General features: G+C 43.3%; 1 protein-coding gene and 1 long non-coding RNA gene across 2 annotated transcripts; one reads left to right on the top strand and one right to left on the bottom strand.

Moving 5' to 3' along the window:
• Positions 1–301: 301 nt before the first annotated feature.
• On the bottom strand, positions 302–11,473 carry LOC127487313 (large ribosomal subunit protein uL15m). The gene is made up of 5 exons (XM_051832529.2): positions 11,269–11,473; positions 10,338–10,492; positions 9,529–9,694; positions 6,493–6,616; positions 302–792 (listed from the first exon to the last, which is right to left on the bottom strand). The coding sequence occupies exons 1-5, from the start codon at positions 11,374–11,376 to the stop codon at positions 455–457; spliced, it is 891 nt and encodes a 296-aa protein (XP_051688489.2). The 5' UTR covers positions 11,377–11,473; the 3' UTR covers positions 302–454.
• LOC127487315 (uncharacterized) lies at positions 11,474–15,776 on the top strand. The gene is made up of 2 exons (XR_011389990.1): positions 11,474–11,747; positions 15,300–15,776. It is a non-coding gene; the product is annotated as an uncharacterized lncRNA (long non-coding RNA).
• Positions 15,777–16,846: the final 1,070 nt, after the last annotated feature.

The raw sequence follows: 16,846 nt of genomic DNA, 5'->3' as shown, positions 1-16,846 counted from the left end.
GCTTTCTGCTATGGCCTGGGAAAGCAGTAAAAATGGCCCAAGTACTTGGGCCCCTGCGCCCATGTGGGAGACCCGGAAGAGGCTCCTGGCTTTGGATTAGCACAGTTCTACCCATTGTAGCCAACTGGGGAGTGAACCAGTGGATGGAAGACTTTTCTCTCTGCCTCTCCTCTCTCTGTGTAACTCTGATTTTCAAATAAATAAATAAATAAATAAATCTTTTAAAAAAATGGTTACAATCTTCCTTCAATAGACCACCAAGGGGTTTGCAACTCTGAGACAGATCACAAGAACCCAGTTCCTCCATGGAGTCCCTGCTTCCTGCAGTTTTATTTTAATTTTAGGTGAAAATGAAAAAACAGACGATTGTTCTGAAAACTGACATCAACATCTCAAGAATTATATATTAGGAAAATGCAATGAGAAATCTTTATGGTTTGGTCTCTTCTGGAATTCATGAACTATAGTATTTGAGGAGATTCTCATCTGTAGGTTTCAGGATTTTCTTATCTGCCATATTTACCACCCATCCTGGGGCAAGACCAAAGAAAATCTGCCTTGGATCCTTTCGAGTACTGAGCATTTTGAAGAGTTCATCTTTAGTAATATCAGGTAAAATATAGCCGTACTTCCTGGCGAGTTCAAGTCTTGCTTCAGGAAATTTGGCAGGATCTGCCAGATAACCACGGTTTTTGGCATCAGTGTAGTAAGGCACCAGTGCTTCAGGTGGAAGCATTCGCTTTGGGATGGGTTGTCCACGCAGAAAGAATGGAACAGGTTTGCACAGAATTTCTTAAAAAAAAAAAAAAAAAAAAAACAGACACGTAAATATTGGCTCTATACTTAATGACTATTATAAATTTTCTAATGTTCATTTATTTACTTTCATATTATCGAAAGGCAGAGCATCAGAGAGATCTCCCATCCACTGGTTCACAACCCAGATGCCCACAATAGCCAGAGTTGGGCCAGGCCAAAGCCAGAAGCCCAGAACTCCATCTTGGTCTCCCACATGGGTGGCAGGGTCCAAGCACTTCCAATGCTGCCTTCCCAAACACATTAGCAAGGAGCTGGATCAAAAGCAGAGTTCTGCTTATGGCCTGAAAAAGCAGCAGAGGACAGCAAAGTGCTTGGGCCCCTGCACCCAAGTGGGAGACCCAGAAGAAACTCCTGGCTCCTGGTTTCTGATTGGCCCAGCTCTGGCCATTGCAGCCATTTGGGGAGTGAACCAGCAGATGGAAGACCTTTCTGTCTCTCCCTCTCTCTCTCTGTAACTCTACCTGTCAAAAAATTAAAAAAAAAAAAAAAAAAAAGAGCAGCCTGGACTTACACCAGTGGTCAAAAATGGAATGCTGGTGTCAAAAGCAGGAGTTTAACCTGCTACACCAGGACTCCAGTCCCCATGAAGACGTTTTAAATCTTCACTTGGATCTTACCATTACATATTAGGAAGAATCATTACGATTTCTGAAAAAATAGTGTTACAAAAATGAAATCTCTTAACTAAAGAGCAGGTGAAGATATCTTAGTGATACCAACCAACAGAAGAATGCTGCCCAATCCTGGTTTTTCAGGTATTTTAAAAATACCTGAAACATGTTCTGAAGGTGAAGTAGTGAGAAAAGGCCTATGCACAAAATACCACCAATGCCACGAGGCTGCTAATTAGTTTAGAACACAAATAGATAACTATAAATATGATGATGCTCTACTGTGCTTTAAATAATACAATCTTACCCACAGCTGGAAGCATTAAACAAAGTCAAAAGACTACTAAAGAAACTTACTGAGAACCTATAACAATATGTACATTCACAAGGCTGTTATGAATTCTACCTGATTTAATCCACATAATCCATTCACACATGCACAGTACCCAGTATTAAATAAAGTAAATATTAATGCTCATCACCAAAATATAAGCTCTGTGTTGGAAAGGCCTCCTGACTCTAACCAGTGTCTCTCTAACCCCTTGGACAGGGTCTGGCAAACAAACCTCTGACTAAATAATTGATAAATGCAAGAAGCTGACAGTTATTCTAATATCTCTCATTTTTGAGCAGTATTCCCAACACAGGACAAATGAGAAAATGCCACCCAAAGAAATGAGAACTGCAGCTGCCTGCTAGGATCAAGCCTAGAATGACAAAAGCAAAACCATGCAAAGCCAACTGATGCTCTGGATGAAGGATCCTACAGACTTCACCTCTAACAGGACAATTAAACATTTGAGTTCTTGACTCAGTAAGAGATTATCACTAGGGTCAGCACTGTGGAGCAGCATGTTAAGCTGCCACCTGCAACACCAGCAGATGTGTGCCAGTTCAAGTCTCAGCTGCACCACTTCCAATCCTGCTACTGTGCCTATGAAAGCAGCAAAAGATGGCCTGAGTCCTTGAGGCTCTGCACCCTTGTGGGAGACCCAGATAGAGTTCCAGGATCCTGGCTTCAGGCCTGGCCCAGCCCTGGCAGCCATTTGGGGAGTGAATCAGTGGAAGGATGACCTCTCCCCTCTCTCTGCCTTTCAAATAAATATTTTTGAAAAGGAAAGAAATTATCATCAAACAAATTTAAGAAAGAACTTTGTGGCTTAACTAAAGTGCTTCATAAAGTATAGCTTTGTGTGTTTTATTCCACAGCCACCAAATAAATGGCACAGGCTCCCCACTCCAAATTTGGTTAGGTCCAAAACACACTGGATATTATAGACACTCATTCCAGTAAGTTGGGGGAAATGTGCTTCTGGCTACCGAATCCCACATACATGCAGAATAAATAAAGCAATGACTTGCTATGAAGAAAGTATTCTCATTAAAATAGGTAGCAAACCTCAATAACAAAATACTTATTCTAAACATTTAAAAATGTGACTGAATAAACTTGCTTCCGCAGGGTTCACACAAGAGAAATAATTCTTATTCTGAAAATAGCCCTCACAGATAGAAAAGAAAAATCTGCACTAAACATTTATTCTGGGTTGGGTATCTGGTATAGTGGTTAAAACAGCTCAGGATGCCTGATCCTGTATCAGAGTGTCTGACCCTTGTATTGAGTCCAGACTCCACTCCCAATTCCTGCTCTGTCTGATACAGAGCCTGGTTGCAGCATGCAGGAGACCCAGATTGAGCTCCTGGCTCCAGGCTTCATCATCCTGGCCCAGTTGCAGCAGTTGCAGGCACTTGGGAATTGAACCAGCAGACAGTAGATCTCTGTCTCTGTCTCCCTTCCAAATAAATAAATGCATTTTAAAAATTTCTTCCATAACTTAGAAAAATAAAGTACAAGCAAGTAAATTATTCTGATATGAAATTACAACTCGGCCGGCGCCGTGGCTCACTGGGCTAATCCTCCGCCTAGCGGCGCCGGCACACCGGGTTCTAGTCCCGGTCAGGGCGCCGGATTCTGTCCCGGTTGCCCCTCTTCCAGGCCAGCTCTCTGCTGTGGCCAGGGAGTGCAGTGGAGGATGGCCCAGGTGCTTGGGCCCTGCACCCCATGGGAGACCAGGAAAAGCACCTGGCTCCTGGCTCCTGCCATCGGATCAGTGCGGTGCGCCGGCCGCAGCGCGCTGGCCGCGGCGGCCATTGGAGAGTGAACCAACGGCAAAAGGAAGACCTTTCTCTCTGTCTCTCTCTCTCACTGTCCACTCTGCCTGTCAAAAAAAAAAAAAAAGAAATTACAACTCAGTGGTCAGCCTATGATAAGGCTTGTTTTACTGCTTTTAAAAGAACAGCTCTCAGGACGACAGAGCTGCCCAGGGGACCAAGCCCAACTGTCTTAGGGTGATGAATCCACCCAGGACTCCAGTTCATGACCTCGGGTGGCATCTGGCTGCTGCACAACCACCACCACCAAACTCTGTAATGACAATGACCTGAAAAATACTCTATGCCTCAAGGCCTTCAAAAAGACTAGTGACTGTTTTACAGAAAAACATTCATTTTCGTTTCTGAAGCAACTCACTGAAAATGATCAGTGATGGACCAAAGAAAGAAAAACTCCTTGGTGGTGAATATTTCTACAAAGCTCTCAACTATGAGGAAAATGGAATGGTATATATTTGTTTGAAACTCCTGACATTCAGAAAATATGAATATATTGCTTTTTCCCTTTTTATATATTGACATTAAAAACATTTTCAATTGCGCAATATGATCAAGAAATGTTTAATTTCTATTTGAGTGTAAAAGCACCCAAGACCTTGTAAAAGCATTTAGCCAGGGGCTGGCATTGTACTGTAGTAGGTTAGCATCCACCTGCAGCAACGGCATCCCATATGGGTGCTGGTTCAAGTCCTGGCTGCTCCACTTCTCATCTACCTCCCTGCTGTTCCTCATCTGATCTAGCTCCCTGCTGATGGCCTGGTAAAGCAGAAGATGGTCCAAGTGCCTGCCCTCCTACACTCATGTGGGAGACCTGGAAGAAGTTCTTGGCTCATGGCTTCTGACTGGCCCAGCTCTAGCCGTTGCAGCCATCTGGGGAGTGAACCAGCGAATGGAAAACCTCCCTCACTGTCTCTTCCTGTCTCTGTAACTCTGCGTATCAAGTAAAGATATAAATCTTTAAAAAAAGTATTTAGCCAACAAGTGACATCTGATTTTCACCCCTGTAGCTTACAAAAGTCCAGTTCATTCATTCAACAAATTTTAAATGAGTCTCTACTACACATCAGGAACTGTGCACCATGCTAGAAATAGAGCAGTGAAAAAAGGCCCCCATCATCATAAGACGGGAAAGACAACAAACAGGAGTCAGAGAAATAATATCATACTTTTCTCAGCTTCTGACAACTGCCACAGACAAACAACACACAGGGCAAAGGGACAGGGCATGACTGTGTGTGTGTGTGTGTGTGTGTGTGCAGACCTGTGTGTCTATGTGTGTTCTTCTGTTTAGCAGAGGCAGGGATGATCTCCCTAATAAGCAAAGAGAAGAATGGGGCTCAGAGTCATGAAGATTCCAGGTGAACAAGTCTCCAGGTAGAGGGAATAGCAGGATCAGAGGCCTGAAGGTGGAAGGAGAAAGGCTAGGACAGGCAGCCAATGATAGAACTGACAGGCAGCCAACGACAGAACTGAACAAGCAGAGGGAGCATTAGGAGGGGTAGGAGGTGGTGCAGATTACAACCAGCGTCATAGAATGGCATGAACACCACTGGAGGCTCTGTGCGGAGGAGTGACAGTCCATGCCTTCGAAGAAGCCCTGTGCTGTGTGACTTCACTGTAGGCAGGGGTGGCACCAGAGTCCAGCTAGAAGGGAGCACGGACATCAAAGCCAGAGGATGGGGAAGGGCAGCAGCTGGAGAGGCAGGACGATCATGGACAGGCTGGAGACAGAACTCACAGGATGTGCAGGGTATAAAAGAAAGAGTCCAGAGGACTCCACATTTTGGTATAAGATCAGAAAAATGGCATTGTTGGGGCCAGCACTGTGGCGTAGTAGGTAAAGCCACTGCAGAAAGATGTCATTGTTGGGGCTGGCACTGTGGCGTAGCACGTAAAGCCGCTGCCTACAGTGCCAGCATCCCATACGGGCATTGGTTGGAGTTCCAGCAGCTCCATTTCCTATCCAACTCTCAGCTATCACCTAGGAAAGCAGCAGAAGATGGCCCAGGTCCTTGGGCCCCTGCTCCTGTGTGTGAAGACCCAGAGAAAGCTCCTGGCTCCTGGCTTCAGATCGGCACAGCTCTGGCCATTTCAGCCAATTGGGGAGTGAATCAGAGGATGGAGACCTCTCTCTCTCTCTGCCCCTCCTTATCTCTCTGTGAAACTCTGACTTTGAGATAAATAAATTTAAAAAAAAAATGGCATTGTTATTTACTCAGTGTGCAAGCACACATGGAAGTGAAAGACAAAAAAGATACATCAGAAACACTAGGCTTGAGATCCCTATGAGGTATTGAGGGGGAGGTGCTGGGGAGAATCTGGAGCGCAGAGGAGTGGACCAGAGGCTCTCTGCCCCTTGGCCCATCAGTCAGCAAGAAGCTTTACTCATTACATCATAATAGCCCATGTGATACATGCAGCCCAAACAACAACTACCAAGGTTTACTCTTCACCAACTAATTCAAAAGCAGCAGGTGCTGGTGCCGCAGCTCACTAGGCTAATCCTCTGCCTTGTGGCGCTGGCACACTGGGTTCTAGTCCCAGTCGGGGCGCTGGATTCTGTCCCAGTTGCCCCTCTTCCAGGCCAGCTCTCTGCTGTGGCCAGGGAGTGCAGTGGAGGATGGCCCAAATACTTGGGCCCTGCACCCCATGGGAGACCAGGATGAGTACCTGGCTCCTGCCATTGGATCAGCGTGGTGCGCCGGCCGCGGTGCGCCGGCCACAGCCCGCTGGCCGCGGCAGCCATTGGAGGGTGAACCAATGGCAAAGGAGGACCTTTGTCTCTCTCTCTCACTGTCCACTCTGCCTGTCAAAAAAAAAAAAAAAAAAAAAGCAGCAGGCAATATGAGACAAAGAGGGAAAGAAGAAAACGACCAAACAGCAAGCTTACCCAGACTTCTCGGGTCATAGAAGGCTGTAGTGACAACACCGCCGTTCTTCTCGATTGCAGCAATGGCTAGTTCTGAAGCCATCTGTACTTCAATATTAACTTTTGCCTTGAAGGTGTCAGCACCCTACATGGTGTCCAAACAGAGTCAGTTAGTAAATACAGTAGCCAAAAGTAAACAAATGACAGACTTCCTTTCTAAACTGTGTTTTCCCTCCAAAGTACCTATGATATAACAGTTAATTTCTATTTTAAATATCTCTGCTTTAGGGGCCAGCATTGTGATGCAATGGGTTAAACTGCTGCCTGTGATGTCAGGATCCCATATGTGTGCCCATTCAAGTCTCAGGTGTTCCTTTGCAAACCAGCTGGTTGCTAACACATCTAGGAAAGCTGCAGAAGATGGCCCAAGCATTTGGGCCCCTTCCACCCACATGGGAGACCAGGACAGAGTTCAAGGCTCCAGGCTTCAACCTGGACCAGTCTCAGCTGTTGCAGTCATTTGGGAATAGAAGATTTTTCTGTCTCTCCCTCTTTCTCTGCAACTCTTTTTGACTTTCAAATAAGTAAATCTTTAAAAATAAGTGTCTCTGCTTTCAGGTGTGATGTATTATACTGCTTTACATTTTATTTAGGATACTGTGTTTCACCAATTTCAATCACTGGCAATACAAAGGACTACATTTCCATCCATTTTATGTACTCAGAAGACACCCATTCCTGGTACTTCATTAAAAAAGGATTATTGATTGTCATCACAGCCCATGACAGGATCACTACCATACCAGCTTCACAGATGAGGTTGCTGAAGCACAGGTTTAAGCAATATGCCTGAGATCACAAGGCTAGAATTCTACTCCAGCACTCTAGTCACAGTGTTTGTGAGCACACTGTGCTGCATGATGTAGGTGAGAACGATTTTTCCTTCTCCCTTTGTCAGTAAGGAAAGAGCCTAACAGAAAGGTAATGAGGAAGAGAAGTGAGCTGGAACAGAAAGAACAGAGTATCTGACACTGCGCTCCACAGGGGTCAGCCCCTTCCAGGGAAAAAGGCAGAAGACAACAGATACTAGCTTTGCATTCCCCACTTTTATTAAAGCCTTTAAGCAAGGCGGGGGGCGGGGGGGGGGGGTGAACATTTCCCTAGAATGTTCAACATTAGAATATATAATAGTGAACTTTTCAAAGTTCTGTTTTTAGTCATATTTAGTTAGGATGTTATATTTTTTCATACTTTCAAAATAAATTCTAATAAAAATAAAATGAAGACAACTAATCCACTCTCGATGCAATATAAATCATTTACTGCAGCTGAAATAAATCGGCTCCCAGGCTGGCTCCTTTTGTAAGTTAATAACTTTTCATGTATTTCAAAAACACACCATCAATTCTAAAATACACTTTCTCACATATTTTACATTTTGACATGGTTTGCATTTTTTTCAAGTTTTATTTATTATTTGAAAGGGAGAGTGATGAGAAAGTGAGAGAGATAGAGTGAGACAGAGTGAGAGAGAGAAAGAGAGAGAGAGAGATCATTTACCTACTGCTTCACTTCCCAGATGCCCACAACAGCCAAGGTTGGGCCTAGCCAAAGCCAAGGAGCTAGGAGTTCAATCCAGGTCTCCTATGTAAGCGGCAGGAACCAACATACTTGAGCATCATCTGCCTCCCCGGTGCATTAGCAGGAAGCTAAATCACAAACAGATGCAGGCTCAATCCCAGGCACTCCAATGGGGGATGTAGCTAACCCAAGCAGCAGCTTAGCATGCTATATCACAACACATTTTTATAACCAATGTATTTTTAATTCACTAGGAAAGGGCCTTGCCATGCTACATGTTCTACTTCATAGACAAGTTCTACTTCATAGACTGCTCAACCATCTCCCTTTTCTTAGACACTGGTGTAGGTTCCAATATCTTCAGTATTATAAATGGCATTTTTAGGACTATCTTTATTTCAGGCTTCTTTTCATTTTTCTTTTCCTTGGGAACATATATTCCCAAATTGGTTGATTCTTTACTAAAGGACCAAAACAGTGTTACTATGCACTATTTCCTGAAAATCTTGACATCCAGAAAAGGTAAACCAATTTACACATTTGCAAAGATGTAGAACTCACTCTTCAATCACTGCCTTCAGGCAGAATTTTCAGGATTGTTTTTGCTGGTTTAATAGACACAATCCTCCAGGACTGTGGGATATGCAGTTAAGCATAAGGTCATGGATTTTCCCATATGTTAAGGTACATGTGTATTTCTTTATATAGCTAGGGTAGACAAATAAGGCTTAATCATGTATTTGGTATTCTTTTTTCAAATTACTTCATTTAGAAAGCTTTTATCAGTAGATTGGCTTTTTCAAAGCAATCTACAAACTTCTTCCAAAAAACATATGCTTCCCTCTAGTGGACACAAAGTTATCTACACAGCTATACAGAAGAAACAGTACAAAAACTTAACTATGAACTCCAGGCTAATTCTTAAAACAAATAGAAAATGTCTTTACTGCAATTGGAGTGGGATTTCATCCATTCCTTTTCTCCATAAACAAAGGTTGAGTGACTATCATGAGAAAATATTTCCACTACTGAAAATGAATCAATGAATCAAAGTAGTGCCCTCAAGAGAGCTTGTACCATATAAAGGAAACAATGAAAAATAAAAGTACAACTTGGTAATAAGGGTCAGATGCTCATTTATACTCAAAGAAAAATGCTCTAAGCAGGATAAAACAGTATGTCTGAAGGGATGAAGCAAGTACTCTTTTACAGAAAGCTGTCAAAAAAAACTATTCTCATTTGTAGACATTTGAGAAGAGAACCAAAGGAAGTGAGAGAGCAAGCTGTTTGGACACTCTGAAGAGCAGGGCAGAGCCACTGGCTTTTCAAAACCACAGACTGGGCTAATAACAACTACGTGATGGTTATTTATGAACACAACTCAAATGGGGTGAAAATAAAAAAGCAAAGTGTTAATTATATGGCACTGAGGAAATACCTTTGTATGCAGCACTGAAAGACCTACACCAGTCTTACCTCCTCTACCAGCTGGACACCATAATCCCTTTTGAGGGGCTGGATGGTCACACCTCTCCCATTGACAAGCTGGGTTAAGTCAATAGGTTGCGTAGGGTCAACTCGTCCCAAATCTATAAGATACTGCAGTCTATTGAGACTCAGAGGCTGATACTGGCGTCTGAAGCTATAAAATGAGAATGTAACAGTTCAAAAAACTCAAATTAAGATTCCTGTAACTTCTCTAAATCAACTCAAAACTTTGTCCTGTGTTTTCTTCCATTATGTTTGATGGTTTAGCAAAATAACATCCTCCTGTTAACAATGTATGTATTTAATTTTCACTTTTACTTCATTTTACATAATTATTTGAGTTAGGGTAATAAAACCAGTACTTCTTTTGTTCCACTAAAAAGAACTTGTCTAACCATGCACTTCACTCATTTACACAAAAGACAAATTTCTATTTAAATAATGAATTAGTTGAGCTCAAAGTAATAACAGTAATTATCATTTATTGGATGACTACAATGGCTTAGACTGTGTATTTGTAAATATTTCCAATCCTATACATAGCCATAGGAGAGCAGACATTATCATGATCATTTGCAGGTCCAAGTACAATGTCCTCTACTAATCCAGACCAATTTTCAATACCAAAAACAGTTCAGACAAAACAATACCAAGAGCTTGCTTCAAAATGAATTTAAAATTTCTACCAAACTATTTTCTGGTTTTTTTGTTCATTTTTTTTAACCAAACTATTTCTTTAGGTAACTCTCAATGGAAATTAGAGGGGGTCTACACTTTAAAAAGTAAAGCAAACTTACCTGTGTCCTTCATTAAACCCGTATTTTGGGATTCGGATGTAAAATGGAGTCTGGCCTCCCTCAAAGCCTAGTCGGGGCCGGGTTCCTCTCTGTCTTTCTCCTTTATGGCCTCTGCCACATTTTCTACCTCTTCTCCGACCTCTTGGCCGTCTCTCCTACAAGCAAACAAGAGAAATTTATGTCTATAGATGCATTTGAGAAAACTGTATATACTTCTCCTCTTCACTGTGTATTTTCTTGTGATGCCACCTGTTCATTCCACTAAACACTGAAAGCTAACACTCTAAGGCCAACATCCAAACACCCCATCAGTATCTTTGAAGACGTAGCTAATTCCTGAATCCAAGGCAAGTTCCAAGGATAGGATGAGGACAAGGAATCTATAATAAGCCAGGACTGGAAAAAAAAAATCCTAGATCCTCAACAAATGTAAATGATAGTCAAGAAAATCTTCATTTTGAAATTCTAAACATGTAATTGTTACAAACATTATTTGGAAACAAACAAAAAGATTTTCCGTATAATGTTACTCCTGTGGCTTCACAAAAGCAACGAATTAATTCTGTTGATGATGCTATGTCAACTAACAGCTTTTCCAGTTATATTCAGTGAGTTGCAAAACAAACAGCTCGCACAACAATCAACTCTTTCCACCCAAGATTCACTGGAAAATCACTTCATTTTGAATCCAATTTTGAACGACACAATCATTTTAGTTTGTGCGTTTGCCCCTCTTACCTAATGAACATTTTCATGCTTTAAAATAGAAATCTCATTAAGATCTGGGAGCTCCTTTGTCTTTCCTCTGCAGTTTTAAGGAGGACACAGGGGCTCGGCAACCCTAAATTCACTCCCAACACCCTCCAAAAGTGAAAGGCCACGGACATCTCTCGGGTCCCCAGGGCTTCCCCGCCCGCCACCAGCCATTTACCGGTTTCCTGGAGCCGGGATTAGGTTTTAAGTTGGCCAGGCTCACACGCGGTAAAGCCCGCAGGAGGTCCAGGGCCCTGGCCCCACCGCCCGGTACGGACCCCGCCATGACCTTCCCGGCCAAGAACTTCCAAGGGCGTCTGTAGCCGCCTAGACGCCACGGGGGACCCCGCGCACTGCTTTACGGCCGCGGCCCCGCCCCTGTCGCGCTGCAGCCGCATGCGCCGCGAGGCCGGTACCCGGCAGTGGCTGGCGAGTTTGTAAGCTGTGCGCTGTTACCTTACCCTTTACACGTGTTTATTTGCTCATTTTTTAATCTTCGTGGATGTGAACCTGCGTATTTTGGGCTATCATGTTTTGTCCTCGGACTCCCGTTCGACGTGCTTGGTTGTTGTCTGGCCTTGCATATAGGCAGGTGTAGTATAATGCACATGTCTTCTCTGAGCTCAGAGTGGACCCTGCAGTTTTAAAGCGCGAGCGGTACGTAAATTATCAGTTTTTGCACTGGGGTAATTATATACCGTCATATTTGAAAATAGTATCCAAAATCCAGCCACTAAAACGCCTGGCGGTTGAGATGCCCGCCTCCTATATCTGAGGCCTGGGTTTGATTCCCGCCGATGCAGGCCCTGGGAGGCAGCGGTGATGGGTGAAGTGATTGGGCCCCTACCACACACGTAGGAGACCTGACCGAGTTCCCTGCTCCACCCTGGCCCGGTTCTGCACTTGCACATTTAGGGTGCTGTCTCTCGGCTTCCCAATTTAAAAAAAAAAAAAAAAAAAAAAAAAGCCTTCTACTACCTACTACCATCCCTTGAATCAGATTGAAACTGTGTATTCTTATCTACGTGCGTCTGTATTGTGAATCACTATATGCCTGTCTACATCACAGTTACTGATGCAGTTTTATATATTTGAGAGATAGACAAGCTGGAAAGTTCACATTTGCTGGTTCTTTTTCCAAATACCAGAAACTGTGTTAGGGATAGGAAGAGTTGGAGAAAAAAGCTGGCAAGGATCTCAGTCTGGGTCTCCCATATAGGTGGCAGGAAACTGTCACCCCTGCCTCCCAGAGTTTGCATTAGCAGGAAGCTGCTCTCAGGTGCTGGGGGTAAATATGGAATGCAGGCACTCCAATATATGCTGTGGGACCTGTGAACCACTAGGCCAAACACCGATCTGGAACTCACTTAATGATAGGGGCCATACTGAGCGCTTAGCATGTGCCAGAAACAGTGTTAAGTTACCCACATTCAATTTACTTAAGTAACCAACCTCTCTAGAGGTAGATGTTATCACATTCCACAGAGAAGGTTAAGGCTTAGCAAGGTCAGATGGCTTGACCAAGATCTCATAGCAAGTGCAGAGCCAGGATTCAAATTTACCTTGCCTTCTATTTTAAAAATAGTAGTTTGGGTGCCAGTGTTGTGGCATAGGAGATAAAGCCACTGCCTGCTGTGTCAGCATCCCATATAGGTGCCAGTTCATGTCCTGGCTGCTCCACCTCTCTCTCTTTTTTAAAAAATTTATTTATTTGAGAGGTAGAGTTGCAGACAGAGAGGGAGAGACAACAAGAGAGGTCTTTAATCTGCTGGTTCACTCCCCAAATGGCCAGTGCTGAGCTGATCTGAAGCCAGGAGCCAGGAGCTTCTTCAGGGACCCAGGCTTCAGCCTGGCCCAGCCTTGGCCATTGCAGCCATCTGGGTAGTAAACCAGTGGATGGAAGATCTCGGTTTTTACCCCACGCCCCTGTATAACTTTCAAAAAATATTTTAAAAATACGGGAATAAAGATAGAAATATATTTTTATAATATAAAATATCTACATCACAAAATACTTAACATTATTGTTCTAAAAAATACCAACTTTAATTTTGTTATAAGTGAGTTTAATAAAGGAAAAGCTGTGTTCCTTTTTTTTCTTTAATATTCTGTTGGTATTTCACCATCCTGTTAGGGATTGTTCCTGCTTACTCTTAACAAATAATCATGAATAGTGACATAGAGAGTATTTTGGAGGACAGTTGTTTCGATGTTTAAATCTTTTTTTAAAAGTTAAAATAGCAGTAATAACTACTTAAGGAAAAAAATCCATTCATTCCTTTAAGTAATATTTATAAACAAGAGATACTCTACTTGTTAGAACACACATGGGTGATATCAAATAGGGCCAAGTTCGCAGGTTGTTTGAAATATATTAGGAGGGGCCGGCACCATAGTGCAGTAGGTTAATCCTCTGCCTGCGGCACTGGCATCCCATTTGGTGCGCCTGTTCTAGTCCCAGCTGTTCCTCTTCCAATCCAGCTCTCTGCTATGGCCTGGGAAAGCAGTGGAAAATGGTCCAAGTGCTTGGGCCCCTGCACCCACGTGGGAGACCGGGAAGAAGCACCTGGCTCCTGGATTCGGATCGGCGCAGCTCCGGCTGTTGCAGCCATTTGGGGAGTGAACCAGCGGATGGAAGACCTTTCTTTCTGTCTCTCCCTCTCACTGTCTGTAACTCTACCTCTCAAATAAATAAATCTTAAAAAAAAAGAAAGAAATATATAGTAGGGTAGAATTCCCGATAGTATATTTTTAAAACTATTTATTTATTTATTTATTCATTCATTTATTTAAGTCAGAGTTAAAGAAAAAGATCTTCCATCTGCTGGTTCACTCCCCAAAATGGCTGCAATTGCCAGGGCTGGCCTAGGCTGAAACCTGAAGCCAGGAGCTTCATCTGGGTCTCCCAGGTGGGTGAGGGAACCCAAGTACTTGGACCATCTTCCACTTCTTTCCCAGGCACATTAACAGGGAGCTGGATAGGAAGTAGAACATCTGGGACTCAGGCACCCATATGAGATGCCGGCATCACAGGCAGCAGCTTAACCCGCTACACCACAGTGAACCCCCTTAACACAGTAATTTTAAAAAAAAAAGTAGGCCTCCTGTAACCTAATTAACAAAAAAGCAAGAAAAAAACAAAATATATGAGCTCCGTAAATGTAAGGCTCAGAAAAGCAGAAGAAAGGGGCAAAGAAAATAGAAGCTAGTTCCTGCCTTCCATGATTTTTACTTAAATATTTATTTTTTTTCATTAGAGAGTTTAAAATTTGGAAAGAAAATTGCAAAGTATAATTACAAACCTTATCCTGATCTACAGAAAAAAAAAGATACAAAAGATACACTATTTTCTACCTTAAAAAAAATCATTGTTGGGGCCGGCACTGTGGGTCAGTGGGTTAATGCCCTAGCCTGAAGAGCTGGCATCCCACACGGGTGCCAGTTCGCAGCCCAGCAGCTCTGCTTCTCATCCAGCTCTCTGCTGTGGCCTGGGAAGGGCAGTGGAGGATGATGACCCAGGTCCTTCGGCCCCTGCACCTGCATGGGAGACCCTGAGGGGGCTCCTGGCTTCTGGCTTCGGATCAGCACAGCTCTGGTTCTTGCAGCCAATTGGGGAGTGAACCATTGGATGGAAGACTCTCTCTCTACCTCTCCTCTCTCTGTGTAACTCTGACTTGCAAATAAATAAATACATTTAAAAAAAAAAAATCATTGTTGGGAGGCTGATGTTGTGACTCAGCAGGTTAAGCCACTGCTTTTGATGCCAGAATCTTATATCAGAGTGCTTGTTGGAATCTGGGCTACTCTGCATCTGATCCAGCTTCCTGCTAATGCTCCTAGGAAAGCAACAGATGATGGTATAAGTATTTAGGCCTCTGACACCCATGTGGGAGACCTGGATGGACTTCCTGGGTCCTGACTGCAACCTAGTGCAGCCCTGGCCTTGGGAACCAGTGGGTAGACGATCTCTTTGTCTCTGTTGCACTGCCTTTCAAATAAATAAATAATAAGTAGATATAAATAAATCTTTTTTAAAACATCGCTTATATTAGTGAATTTCTGATTGAATATTAATATCAGTAATTATTTTATGGTAAAAGCTTTTACTTGGGGCCAGTGCTGTGGTGTAGCAGGTAAAGCTGCTGCCTGCAGTGTTGGCATCCCATATGGGCACCGGTTTGAATCCCAGCTGTTCCACTTCTGATCCAGCTGCTATGTCCTGGGAAAGCAGAAGATGGCCCAAGTCCTTGGGCCCCTGAACCCGTGTGCACATGTGTGGGAGAGCCGGAAGAAGCTTCTGGCTCCTGGCTTCAGATCAGCCCAGCTCTTTGTTGCGGCCAGTTGGGGAGTGAACCAGTGGATGGAAGACCTCTCTTTCTCTTTTTCTGCCTCTCGTCCTATCTGTGTAACTCTGACTTTCAAATAAATAAATAAATCTTTTTTAAAAAAGGTTTTATTGAGTAAATGAGATACAGGAAATGTAAAGTAATATGATATAATTTTTTGAGGTATACAATATCTTCACAGTATGAATTATGTAATGCTATTGGTGGACACTGCTAATAGTAATGGGAATAATAAATGTTTGCAGTTAATAGTAGGCTGCATGTTTGTTTATCCCAAATCCAACAGGTTGATTAAGCTTATAAATCTGTCAAAATAATTTAATAATAAAGTAAGGTTGTGTGATGACTAAGTTCACAATACTTGATAGATGTAAGAGGACCTTGTTATCTGAAAACATTTATTTCAGCAACAACTGAAAGTCCATCCTGATTCCAGACCCAGTTAATAGTGACTACTGGAGGCCAGCATCCCATATTGGTGCCGGTTCAAGTCTTGGCAGCTCCACTTCCATCCAGCTCTTGGCTATGGCCTGGGAAAGCAGTAGAAGATGGCCCAAATCCTTGGGCCCCTGACCCATGTGGGAGACCCAGAAGAAGCTCCTGGCTCCTGGCTTCAGATTGGCCCAGCTCCAGTCTTGCGGCCAACTGGGGAGTGAACCAGCAAATGGAAGACCTCTCTCTCTTTCTCTCTGCCTCTTCCTTCTCTCTCTGTGTAACTCTGACTTCCACATAAATAAATCTTTTAAAGAAAAAAAGTGACTACTGAATCATTGCATTAAAAGAATAAAATGAGCCTCTGAAGATAATATAACTTGAAGTCTCTTGGGAAAACCTTGCACATTCCCAAAGACTCTTCCTCATTGTGTTTCAGTGCATGATAGTCCAATAGTCTGTTAACATAGGGTAATTCCGTTGAGGTCATTACTTTAGAAAATATTGTTATAGCCAGCATGGTGGTGCAGGTTCAAGACCTGGGTGCTCCACTTCCAATCCAGCTCCATGTTCATATGCCTAAGAAATCAGCAAAAAATAGCCCAAGAACTTGGGCACTTACAACCATGTGGGAGACCCAGATCATTTTCCTGGCTCCTGGCTCCTGGCTTTGGCCTGAACCAGCTCTGGCAGTGCGGTCTTTTGGGAAGTGAACCACTGGATGGAAAATCTGTTTCTCTTTGTCTCTCTGTAACTCTTTCAAATAAATAAATAAATAAATAAATAAATAACAGGGGGCTGGCACTGTGGTACAGCAGGTTAATACCCTGGCCTGAAGCACCGGTATCCCATATGGGCACCGATTCAATACCCAGCATTTCCAATCCAGCTCTCTGCTATGGCCTGGGAAAGCAGTGGAAGATGGCCCAGGTCCTTGGGCCCATGCACCTGCATGGGAGACCTGGAGGAAGCTCCTGG

Source organism: Oryctolagus cuniculus, chromosome 6 (assembly GCF_964237555.1).
Source record: "Oryctolagus cuniculus chromosome 6, mOryCun1.1, whole genome shotgun sequence".
Lineage (NCBI taxonomy): Eukaryota > Metazoa > Chordata > Mammalia > Lagomorpha > Leporidae > Oryctolagus > Oryctolagus cuniculus.
The sequence above is the reverse complement of the archived record's forward strand: the minus strand, read 5'-3'. Positions and strand labels throughout refer to the sequence as shown.